The sequence below is a fragment of the Oncorhynchus keta genome, chromosome 14 (assembly GCF_023373465.1).
Source record: "Oncorhynchus keta strain PuntledgeMale-10-30-2019 chromosome 14, Oket_V2, whole genome shotgun sequence".
Classification (NCBI taxonomy): domain Eukaryota; kingdom Metazoa; phylum Chordata; class Actinopteri; order Salmoniformes; family Salmonidae; genus Oncorhynchus; species Oncorhynchus keta.
Window position 1 is genome coordinate 48,039,198 of NC_068434.1, and position 12,355 is coordinate 48,051,552.

Here is a 12,355-nt window from a genome sequence, read left to right on the forward strand (position 1 = left end):
GAGAAGAGAGAGAAATAGATATGGCAAGAGAGAACAGTAACATTAGGTTACATATTCCACTGGCTGGGGCTCTCACAGTGTCAAAAATATATTAGATACAATAAATTACACTTCGGTTATACTTTTGAGGCATTAGTACAATAAAACTTCATTGTCCATAATTTACATCAAACTGTAAAATGTAATACCTACTTCACTGTAATATGCAGTAGTAGTTTAGCCACCATGGCTATGACTGTCAGAGTCAGGAGAGCAGCTAGGGCGTAGATGGTCCACACTGTCAACACAGAAACACAATTGAAATCAGACAGTTTAGAAGAAAACATACCAGTTAAAAAGCACCCTATGCACTTGAGTAGACTCTCAGACAGGCATGGAGAAACCTGATCGGATAGAGATAAAAGGGATCTATAAACTAAAAACAGTCTGGCACATCTACACCATGTTTGTACAGTACTATACACTGAGTGTACAAAACATTAAGAACACCTTCCTAATATTGAGTTGCACCCCATTTTGACCTCAGAACATCCTCAATTCATTGGGCGTATGGACTCTACAAGGTGTCGAAAGCATTCCACAGGGAGGCTGGTCCATGTAGACTCCAATGCTTTCCACAGTTGTGTCAAATTGGCTGGATGTCCATTGGGTGGTGGACCATTCTTGATGCACATGGGAAACTGTTGCGTTGCAGTTCTTGACACACTCAAACCGGTGTGCCTGGCACCTACTGCCATACCCTGTTCAAAGGCACTTCAATATTTTGTCTTGCCCATTCACCCTCTGAATGGTACACATACACAATAACATGTCTCAATTGTCTCAAGGCATAAAACTCTTTGTTTAAACTGTCGCCTCCCCTTCATCTACACGGATTGAAGTGGATTTAACAGGTGACATCATTAAGGGACCATAGCTTTCACCTGGTCAGTCTATGTCGGGAAAGAGTACACTCAGTGTAAGGCTTGATCTACAGGCACACGTTCGCCTAAAGGCCTTTGTCACAACCGATTCAGATGGTAAAATATTAGTACGTACGTTATTGGTGCACATCTGTTACTTAACAGCAAGCTATAAGGTCAAAGTATAACCTCCCAGTAATTTACCGGGGGACAAAATACCAATGTTTCGGCATCACTGTGCCTTCTTCAGGGTAATGTCATCAATGCTTGAACCAGGTTATGTAGACAACTAGTGCAACCAATGTCAATAGTGAGGGGTGTTTCGTAATTGCTATCTTGATCAGAATTAATTGAGTGAAACTGTTGAAAGACAGCACACAGCATATTGAATATATTATTCTTTTCTTAACATTAGCATTATTATATTATCAACATAAATTGTTTCATTTAATCAATCTTGTTGTTTCATTTAATCAATCACCTATATATTAAAATATTTCCAATTTCATTAAATGTTTTTGTTTACATGTAATCTTTTGGTTCAACCTTAATGCCCAATAAATGACTGGGAGGTTATACATGTGGAGTGTGCGACTCTCTTTGTTTTCATAGCTGACAGTTTATTCACCGTTAGTCAGCACCTCTACACTAAATCATTTTCTCTGGGTGTGCGCCAGCTCATGCTTTTTATTTTAATATATACTGAACAAAAATATGCACGCAACATTTAAAGTGTTGGTCCCATGTCTCATGAGCTGAAAATAAAAGATCCCGGAAATGTTCCATATGCACACAAAGCTTAAACAAATTTGTTTACCTCCATGTTAGTGAGCATTTCTCCTTGCCAAGATAATACATTCACCTGATAGGTGTGGCATATCAAGAATCTGATTAAAAGGCATGATCATTACACAGGTGCACCTTGTGCTGGGGACAATAAAAGGCCACTCTAAAATGTAAAGTTTTGTCACACAACACAATACCACAGATATCTCAAGTTTTGAGGGAGCGTGCAATTGGCATGCCGACTGCAGGAATGTCAAACAAAGCTGTTTTTAATGTTCATTTGTCTACCATAGGCCACCTCCAAAGTCGTTTTAGAGAATTTGGCAGTACGTCCAACCGGCCTCACAACCGCAGACCACGTCAGCCCAGGACCTCCACATCTGGCTTCTTAACCTGCAGTATCATCTGAGAGGGTGCTGAGGAGTATTTCTGTCTGTAATTAAGCTATTTTGTGGGCCTGGCTCTCCAGTGAGTGGTCCTGGCTCCCAAATGGGTGGGCCTATGTCCTCCTAGGCCCACCAATGGCTGCACCCTTGCCCAGTCATGTGAAATCCATAGATTATGGCCTAATGAATGTATTTTACATTTACATTTAAGTCATTTAGCAGACGCTCTTATCCAGAGCGACTTACAAATTGGTGCATTCACCTTATGACATCCAGTGAACAGCCACTAAATAGTGCATCTAAATCTTTTAAGGGGGGTGAGAAGGATTACTTTATCCTATCCTAGGTATTCCTTAAAGAGGTGGGGTTTCAGGTGTCTCCGGAAGGTGGTGATTGACTCCGCTGTCCTGGCTCGTGAGGGAGTGTGTTCCACCATTGGGGAGCCAGAGCAGCGAACAGTTTTGACTGGGCTGAGCGGGAACTGTACTTCCTCAGTGGTAGGGAGGCGAGCAGGCCAGAGGTGGATGAACGCAGTGCCCTTTGTTTGGGTGTAGGGCCTGATCAGAGCCTGGAGGTACTGAGGTGCCGTTCCCTCACAGCTCCGTAGGCAAGCACCATGGTCTTGTAGCGGATGCGAGCTTCAACTGGAAGCCAGTGGAGAGAGCGGAGGAGCGGGGTGACTTGAGAGAACTTGGGAAGGTTGAACACCAGACGGGCTGCGGCGTTCTGGATGAGTTGTAGGGGTTTAATGGCACAGGCAGGGAGCCCAGCCAACAGCGAGTTGCAGTAATCCAGACGGGAGATGACAAGTGCCTGGATTAGGCCTGGTTGTAGAGCATGAACCTACAGGAACGGGCCACCGCCTTGATGTTAGTTGAGAACGACAGGGTGTTGTCCAGGATCACGCCAAGGTTCTTAGCGCTTTGGGAGGAGGACACAATGGAGTTGTCAACCGTGATGGCGAGATCATGGAACGGGCAGTCCTTCCCCGGGAGGAAGAGCAGCTCCATCTTGCCGAGGTTCAGCTTGAGGTGGTGATCCGTCATCCACACTGATATGTCTGCCAGACATGCAGAGATGCGATTCACCACCTGGTCAAGAAGGAGGAAAGGAGAAGATTAATTGTGTGTCGTCTGCATAGCAATGATAGGAGAGACCATGTGAGGTTATGACAGAGCCAAGTGACTTGGTGTATAGCAGAATAGGAGAGGGCCTAGAACAGAGCCCTGGGGGACACCAGTGGTGAGAGCGCGTGGTGAGGAGACAGATTCTCGCCACGCCACCTGGTAGGAGCGACCTGTCAGGTAGGACGCAATCCAAGCGTGGGCCGCGCCGGAGGTGCCCAACTCGGAGAGGGTGGAGAGGAGGATCTGATGGTTCACAGTATCGAAGGCAGCCGATAGGTCTAGAAGGATGAGAGCAGAGGAGAGAGAGTTAGCTTTAGCAGTGCGGGAGCGCCTCCGTGATACAGAGAAGAGTAGTCTCAGTTGAATGACTAGTCTTGAAACCTGACTGATTTGGATCAAGAAGGTCATTCTGAGAGAGATAGCGGGAGAGCTGGCCAAGGACGGCACGTTCAAGAGTTTTGGAGAGAAAAGAAAGAAGGGATACTGGTCTGTAGTTGTTGACATCGGAGGGATCGAGTGTAGGTTTTTTCAGAAGGGGTGCAACTCTCGCTCTCTTGAAGACGGAAGGGACGTAGCCAGCGGTCAGGGATGAGTTGATGAGCGAGGTGAGGTAAGGGAGAAGGTCTCCGGAAATAGTCTGGAGAAGAGAGGAGGGGATAGGGTCGAGCGGGCAGGTTGTTGGGCGGCCGGCCGTCACAAGACGCAAGATTTCATCTGGAGAGAGAGGGGAGAAAGAGGTCAGAGCACCGGGTAGGGCAGTGTGAGCAGAACCAGCGGTGTCGTTTGACTTAGCAAACGAGGATCGGATGTCGTCGACCTTCTTTTCAAAATGGTTGACGAAGTCATCTGCAGAGAGGGAGGCGGGGGGGGAGGGGAGGAGGATTCAGGAGGGAGGAGAAGGTGGCAAAGAGCTTCCTAGGGTTAGAGGCAGATGCTTGGAATTTAGAGTGGTAGAAAGTGGCTTTAGCAGCAGAGACAGAGGAGGAAAATGTAGAGAGGAGGGAGCAAAGGATGCCAGGTCCGCAGGGAGGCGAGTTTTTCTCCATTTCCGCTAACTGCCCGGAGCCCTGTTCTGTGAGCTCGCAATGAGTCGTCGAGCCACGGAGCGGGAGGGGAGGACCGAGCCGGCCTGGAAGATAGGGGACATAGAGAGTCAAAGGATGCAGAAAGGGAGGAGAGGAGGGTTGAGGAGGCAGAATCAGGAGATAGGTTGGAGAAGGTTTGAGCAGAGGGAAGAGATGATAGGATGGAAGAGGAGAGAGAGCGGGGGGAGAGAGAGCGAAGGTTGGGACGGCGCGATACCATCCGAGTAGGGGCAGTGAAGTGTTGGATGAGAGCGAGAGGGAAAAGGATACAAGGTAGTGGTCGGAGACTTGGAGGGGAGTTGCAATGAGGTTAGTGGAAGAACAGCATCTAGTAAAGATGAGGTCGAGCGTATTGCCTGCCTTGTGAGTAGGGGGAAGGTGAGAGGGTGAGGTCAAAAGAGGAAAGGAGTGGAAAGAAGGAGACAGAGAGGAATGAGTCAAAGGTAGACATGGGGAGGTTAAAGTCGCCCAGAACTGTGAGAGGTGAGCCGTCCTCAGGAAAGGAGCTTATCAAGACATCAAGCTCATTGATGAACTATCCGAGGGGACCTGGAGGGCGATAAATGATAAGGATGTTAAGCTTGAAAGGGCTGGTAACTGTGACAGCATGAAATTCAAAGGAGGCGATAGACAGATGGGTCAGGGGAGAAAGAGAGAATGACCACTTGGGAGAGATGAGGATCCCGGTGCCACCACCCCGCTGACCAGAAGCTCTCGGGTGTGCGAGAACACGTGGGCGGACGAAGAGAGAGCAGTAGGAGTAGCAGTGTTATCTGTGGTGATCCATGTTTCCGTCAGTGCCAAGAAGTCGAGGGACTGGAGGGAGGCATAGGCTGAGATGAACTCTGCCTTGTTGGCCGCAGATCAGCAGTTCCAGAGGCTACCGGAGACCTGGAACTCCACGTGGGTCGTGCGCGCTGGGACCACCAGATTAGGTGGCCGCGGCCACGCGGTGTGGAGCGTTTGTATGGTCTGTGCAGAGAGGAGATAACAGGGATAGACAGACACATAGTTGACAGGCTACAGAAGAGGCTACGCTAATGCAAGGAGATTGAATGACAAGTGGACTACACGTCTCGAATGTTCAGAAAGTTAAGCTTACGTAGCAAGAATCTTATTGACTAAAATGATTAAAATGATACAGTACTGCTGAAGTAGGCTAGCTGGCAGTGGCTGCGTTGTTGACTTTGTAGACTAGCTGGCAGTGGCTGCGTTTGTTGACACTACACTAATCAAGTCGTTGTGTAATAGTTTCTACAGTGCTGCTATTCGGGGGCTAGCTGGCTAGCTAGCAGTGTTGATTACGTTACGCTGTTAAAAGAACAACAATAGCTGGCTAGCTAACCTAGAAAATCGCTCTAGACTACACAATTATCTTTGATACACAGACGGCTATGTAGCTAGCTATGTAGCTAGCTACGCTCAAACAAATCAAACCGTTGTGCTGTAATGAAATGAAATGAAAATGTGATACTACCTGTGGAGCGAAGCGGAATGCGACCGGGTTGTTGAGTTTGACTGATATCCTAATATAAACTGTAACTCAGTAAAATCTTAGAAGTTGTTGCATGTTGCATTTATATTTTTGTTCACTATATATTCATGTAACAAAAAAGGTCTCACACCTTTTTTGTAAAACATACAGTTTTTGACCAATCAAAACCGGTGTGAGACCACAGAGGCAGACAGGTACGCTGTTGGTTACACATGAGAGAAACCCCAGAAAAGTACAATGTTGGTTACACATGAGAGAAACCCCAGAAAGATAAAATGTTGGTTACACATGAGAGAAACCCCAGAAAGGTAAAATGTTGGTTACACATCAGAGAAACCCCAGAAAGGTAAAATGTTGGTTACACATAAGAGAAACCCCAGAACAGTAAAAAAACAGTACCAAAGGTACAAAAAAAGAAACAAGTAGTAACTGAGAGACGGAGAGGTAGGACGTTGCAACGTCGGTATCAATAGAGGTGAGACATAGTAGAAAGCTCCATTACAAACCCAGAGAAGTAGAAAGATATGATGCTGGTAAGTGATAGATAGAAAACAACAAATATTGGTATCTACATACTAGAGGTGTGTCCGTTGGTCCCGTTGGGTCCGGCCCACTGACCTGGCATGTTGTGGTCTGGTTTACCGGGACTGGACGTTATCACATAGAGGATTTGAGAGGAACGTCCGTTATCGCTCCCGTTAGACTTCTCCGTTACGCCGTTAAGCAGAGGCTTCACTGTACTAATGTCCTCATCTTCCTTCTCATCCTCATCCATAGGTCTGGTGTCCAGGCCTCTCAGCGCTGAAACAAACAACAACAAATCAAATGTTTCCATGGGCCCATTGCAACGAAGATTGGCCTGTAGATTATTGGCAGATGATCGCATGGCGCTTGTAACGCCAGGGTAGTGGGTTCGATTCCCGGGACCACCCATACGTAGAATGTATGCACACATGACTGTAAGTCGCTTTGGATAAAAGCGTCTGCTAAATGGCATATATTATTATATTATTATAACTTCACCAACGCAGCTGATCTCAATTGCAAGCAGCATTGGCCACCGATTTACTGTTCCTCAACGTGGATGTCGGGTTTATCCTTTAGTCCTCATTGCAACCAAAATTAGCACAAAAAAGCCCTCTACTGGGTATTATCATCGGAACAATTTGATCGGGCAATACTACTTGACTAAGGACGATTTATCTATTTGACAATCATTCCGCAGAACTAAAATAAAGTATTTAATGCCCTCGTTTACCACAGCAAATCTACTATGTCAATGCTATGCAAATCTATGGTGTAGGAATACCTTTTCCCACACCATGTTTCCAATTAATGTTATCCATTAATGATTTTACTTGTCTGAATCGAATATGGTCATTTCTAATCAAGAAGGCAAAAGGAAATATTCCATTTGACATTTGAAACTAAATCGTGCTTGCATTGTGTTATGAATCAAATTATATTGTATTCTAATAATAATAATGAAGTTATTTAAAGTTGCACAAATAATATATCATTGTGTTTTTAACTTTTTATGGCTGCAGGTGTAACAGGGTTATATTGGTGATTCCCCTTGCCACTTTATTGTTAAGCCAATGGGTTTTTGGTTTGAGTTTGTCTTGCCTTCACCTACTCAACATGGCATCTTATTGGCTGGTTTGCGTAGCTTGCTTACGAGGGGGGATGTTCCAGTTAGAATCGTCCCAGTGAACAAGCACCAAACCAGCGGTAAGTTGTTGGTTGCAAAGCACCGTACGTCAAAAGTGATTTTATGCTCCCAAGTGATGATTTAAATGTACAATTTATATCAAATAGTTCGAAATGTTATTCAAACATCACACATAAGATGCAGCGGTTTTTGGAGAATATTTGTTGTGCATTTTGTTGTAGAGAATTCCCGCCAGTATTAGCTAGCAACTTACTGTGTCTGGTGGGGGGTTCATATATTTTGTACAGTGCGTGAGTGCAGAGTTGGATGGTGAGACGGGCATTGCATGACGTGCAATTTTGTGTCGTTCTTATCAGAATAAAGCTACATGATTGGTGCTACATATTGGAGTTCCGTGTCGATGACTGATGTACACAACGCCAGAAGAGTACTGTTACACAGGGGCAGTATTGAGTAGCTTGGATGAAAAGGTGCCCATTGTAAACGGCCAGCTTCTCAGTCTCAGTTACTAATATATGCATATTATTATTAGTATTGGATAGAAAACACTCTGAAGTTTCTAAAACTGTTTGAATTATGTCTGTGAGTATAACAGAACGCATATAGCAGGCAAAAACCTGAGAAATTCCACTTCCTGTTTTTTTTTCTGGGGTTGGAAGATTTTCAAACCTCTCATTGAAATTATAGCGAGATATGGATGAGTTTTCACTTCTAGATGTCAACAGTCAATAGAACTTTGTCTGATGACTCTAATGTGAAGGGGGGGTCGAATGACACAGGAAATAGTCACCACTGCCACGAGTTGACCATGCATTCACTATGCGCGTTCACAGGGGAAGGACCTGCGTTCCACCGGTCATAATAATAATAATAATATATGCCATTTAGCAGACGCTTTTATCCAAAGCGACTTACAGTCATGTGTGCATACATTCTACGTATGGGTGGTCCCGGGGATCGAACCCACTACCCTGGCGTTACAAGCGCCATGCTCTACCAACTGAGCTACAGAAGGACCATCATTCTAATTCTCCGGTTGGAACGTTATTCAAGATATATGTAAACAACATTCTAAAGATTGATTCAGTACATTGTTTGACATGTTTATACTGACTGTTATGGAACTTTTGGACATTTCATCACGTTATAGTGGACGCGCTTTGTGACTTTGGAATTGTTTACCAAACGCACTAACCAAAGTAGCTAATTGGACATAAATAACGGACATTTTCGAACAAATCAAGCATTTATTGTTGACCTGGGATTCCTAGGACTGCATTCTAATGAAGTTCATCAAAGGTAAGGAAACATTTATCATGTATTTTTTGGTTTCTGTTGACTCCAACATGGCGGCTAATTTGGCTTCTGTTCTGAGCGCCGTCTCAGATTATTGCATGTGTTGCTTTTTCCTTAAACTTTAAAATAAATTTGACACAGCGGTTGCATTAAGGAGAGGTATACCTATAAGTCCATGTGTATAACTTGTATTATCATCTATTTATGATGAGTATTTATGTTGAAACGATGTGGCTATGCAAAATCACTTGATGTTTTTGTAACTAGTGAATCTAATAAGCCAATGTAAACTCAGATTTTAAAAAATATAAATATGATCTTTATCAAACAAAACATGCATGTATTGTGTGACATGAAGTCCTATGAGTGTCATCTGATGAAGATAATTCAAGGTTAGTGATTAATTTTATCTTTATTTCTGCTTTTTGTGAATGCTATATTTCGCTGGAAAATGGCTGTGCTTATTGTGGTTTGGTGGAGATCTAACATAATCGTTTGTAGTGCTTTCGCTGAAAAGCCTATTTGTAATCGCACACTTTGGTGGGATTAACAACAATATTACCTTTAAAATTATATAAAACACATGTATGTTTTAGGAATTGTAATTATGAGATTTGTGGTTTGAATTTGGCGCTCTCTATTTTCACTGGTAGCTGTCATATCGATCCCGGTATTGGGATTGCAGCCATATAACCAATCATTTTAATCGCCTGAAAAAACGAACAAACATACCGTTCAAAAGTTTTGGGTCACTTAGAAATGTCCTTATTTTTTAAAGAAAAGCACATTTTATGTCCATTAAAATAACAGCAAATTGATCAGAAATACGTTGTTAAATGACTACTGTTGCTGATTTTTTTATTAAATATCTACATAGGCGTACAGATGCCCATAATCAGCAACCATCACTCCTGTGTTCCAATGGCACGTTGTGATAGCTAATCCCAGTTTATTATTTTAAAAGGCAAATTGATCATTAGAAAATCATTTGCAATTATGTTAGCACAGCTGAAAACTTTTGTTCTGCTTAAAGAAGCAATAAAATGGGCCTTCTTTAGACTAGTTGAGTATCTGGAGCATCAGCATTTGTGGGTTCGATTACAGGCTCAAAATGGCCAGAAACAAATAACTTTCTCGTGAAACTCGTCAGTCTGTTCTTGTTCTGAGAAATGAAGGCTATTCCATGCGAGAAATTGCCAAGAAACTGAAGATCTCATACAATTCTGTGTACTACTCCCTTCACAGAACAGCGCAAACGGGCTCTAACCAGAATAGAAAGAGGAGTGGGAGGCCCCGGTGCACAACTGAACAAGAGGACAAGTACATTAGAGTGTCTAGTTTCAGAAACAGACGCTAACTGGCAGCTTCATTAAATAGTGCCCACAAAACACTGAAGATAGTACCCGCAAAACACTGGCAGCTTCATTAAATAGGACCCGCAAAACACCAGTCTCAACGTCAACAGTGAAGAGGTGACTCCGGGATGCTGGCCTTCTAGGCAGAGTTGCAAAGAAAAATCCACATCTCAGACTGGCTATTAAAAATAAAAGATTAAGATGGGCAAAAGAACAGACACTGGACAGAGGAACTCTGCCTAGAAGGCCAGCATCCCAGAATCGCCTCTTCACTGTTGATGTTGAGACTGGTGTTTTGCGGGTACTATTTAATAAAGCTGCCAGTGTTTTGCGGGTACAACACTCAATAGTAAACCTTTATATTTTCGTAAAGGAATACAGTAATTAGGCCATTAGGCCGACTACGGCATATTGTACTTTATTGAAGAAACAATATCTGAATTGGAAGGAAATCTGGTGTGGAGATGAATTTATTATTTGGAAGTCGTTATCCAACGAAACAAATACAAAGGGCTTGGTTTGATAATGATATTTCAATTGTATGTCACACATGTTGCTGCAATCCATATCACTTTAATTTACAATGTGGTAATTCATTAAAAGTTGGTCTTCTATACATGTATTTTCTCAGAAGACTAGCCTCGATGTAGCCATAATTGGCTGAATTGTCTACAATTAAACGTGTTAACTAAATCATTTTAATTGACATAGGCTACATTTTGAGTCAAATCATTTTATTTTGGTTGCCATATGTAATTATTCTTCCTTTTTCCTTATTTGCATTTCGCTGATAGGGTGTTACTTCATTGGGTCGACACAAATAAATATGATTTCCTATACCATTTCCTCCGTCTTGTATCCAGACGGTTTGACACCATAGAAGTGTCAGATCAGCTGGTCTACCTGTTTGATCAAAATAAATAAGTGCGACCCTCCACTGAATTTTGAAATCTCAGTGTGGCCCCAGGACCAAAATTATTGCCAACCCCTGAGCTAAGACTTTGTCTAAATTAACAAGGTTCATTTATGAAATGATCAAAACATGTTATTATAATCCCTTATCCCTACCATAAATGGTGGCCTAAATCTTTACTAGGATTAAAGGTTTTTGTCTGACATAACTCAACTTGACTGCGATTTTCCCACATGTTCTCCATTTGATACAACAGAATGCAGTGCTGCCATTGCTTCAAACCTCGGTTCGGCAGGAAATTCCTCAGACGTCATCTGAGAGCGTTTATCCTCATCTGAGAAGGAAATTAACATCGTACCACTCAGCACTGTATGGATGAACTGACATCCAGCTTAACCTCAAGAGAGAATCTCTCTTTCTCTCTTTCCCCATCCGTTTCGCCTCCCAGCTCAGCGGGGGGAAAACAATTTACTAATCTGACCTTTTCTTATAACATGTCTCATAATATTGTATATTCATTTCAACAACTTCTGTTTCTGATGTGCAGTCTGAAACAGGGGAATTCAGAATTGAGACATGACCAGAAGGGAATTGGCTGCAAGTCTGGGGGTCAGACTCTGACCTGAGAATATTGTTTTTAGTAGAACAAAATGAGAAAAGGTTAGGACAGTCTGTGTCTGTGTCTGTGTGTGTGTGTGTGTCTGTGATTGTGTGTGTGTGTGTACGTCTGCGATTGTGTGTGTGCCTCCCAGCTCTGTAAGCTCTTCGTTTTAATGTCAACAATATTAACTAATTCAGAGAGACTTGTGTTGAGTGCTGATGCCTTAAGGAAATGGAACTGAAACAATAGTGGGGTGTTTACAAGAGTTTGGTCTAAACAGAGAACTGCTATTTATACATAAATACTTCCATTCCATTATGATGAGTGTGTAATATAAGACTGGGTTCAGATTGGGATCCCTAGGAGGTGGTGCACTCTGTGTATACAATGATGTTAGGGATGGGGAGAATGATGTATGAGTGATATATAAATATATACGATACCAGTGACAAACAAAACATCTCAAGGTTATTTACATAGCCCCGGTTCTCTAATATTATGAGTGAGTCGACTCATGTGGGAACGTGCCTGTTTGCAGAAAACTCGAATAACGGAGTTCTCTTTCAATGATTTGTTCAGACGTCTCACATATGAGATGTATGAAACTCCCATAACGTAGGCACGCTCTTCCGAACACTAGTTTCCAGACTACCCCTCAGAGACCCCGATACTGAGAACAGTATGCACCAGAGAAGGTGCCGTGACTTCCAGTCGGTAGAACCTCATGAGGGGAGGCC

At 43.1% G+C, this 12,355-nt stretch overlaps 1 protein-coding gene across 3 annotated transcripts in view; it reads right to left on the minus strand.

The window, feature by feature from the left end:
* Positions 1–12,355, minus strand: part of LOC118393549 (kremen protein 1) — a 108,609-nt gene that overhangs the window by 4,888 nt on the left and 91,366 nt on the right. For 2 of the 3 annotated variants that reach the window (XM_035786305.2, XM_035786307.2), the window contains exons 8-9: positions 6,358–6,582; positions 193–277 (exon numbers count right to left, since the gene is read on the minus strand). In XM_035786305.2, the coding sequence (XP_035642198.1) occupies positions 193–277; positions 6,358–6,582 (310 nt within the window). The remainder of the gene's footprint in view (positions 1–192; positions 278–6,357; positions 6,583–12,355) is intronic. The other variant, XM_035786308.2, reaches the window with a different exon arrangement.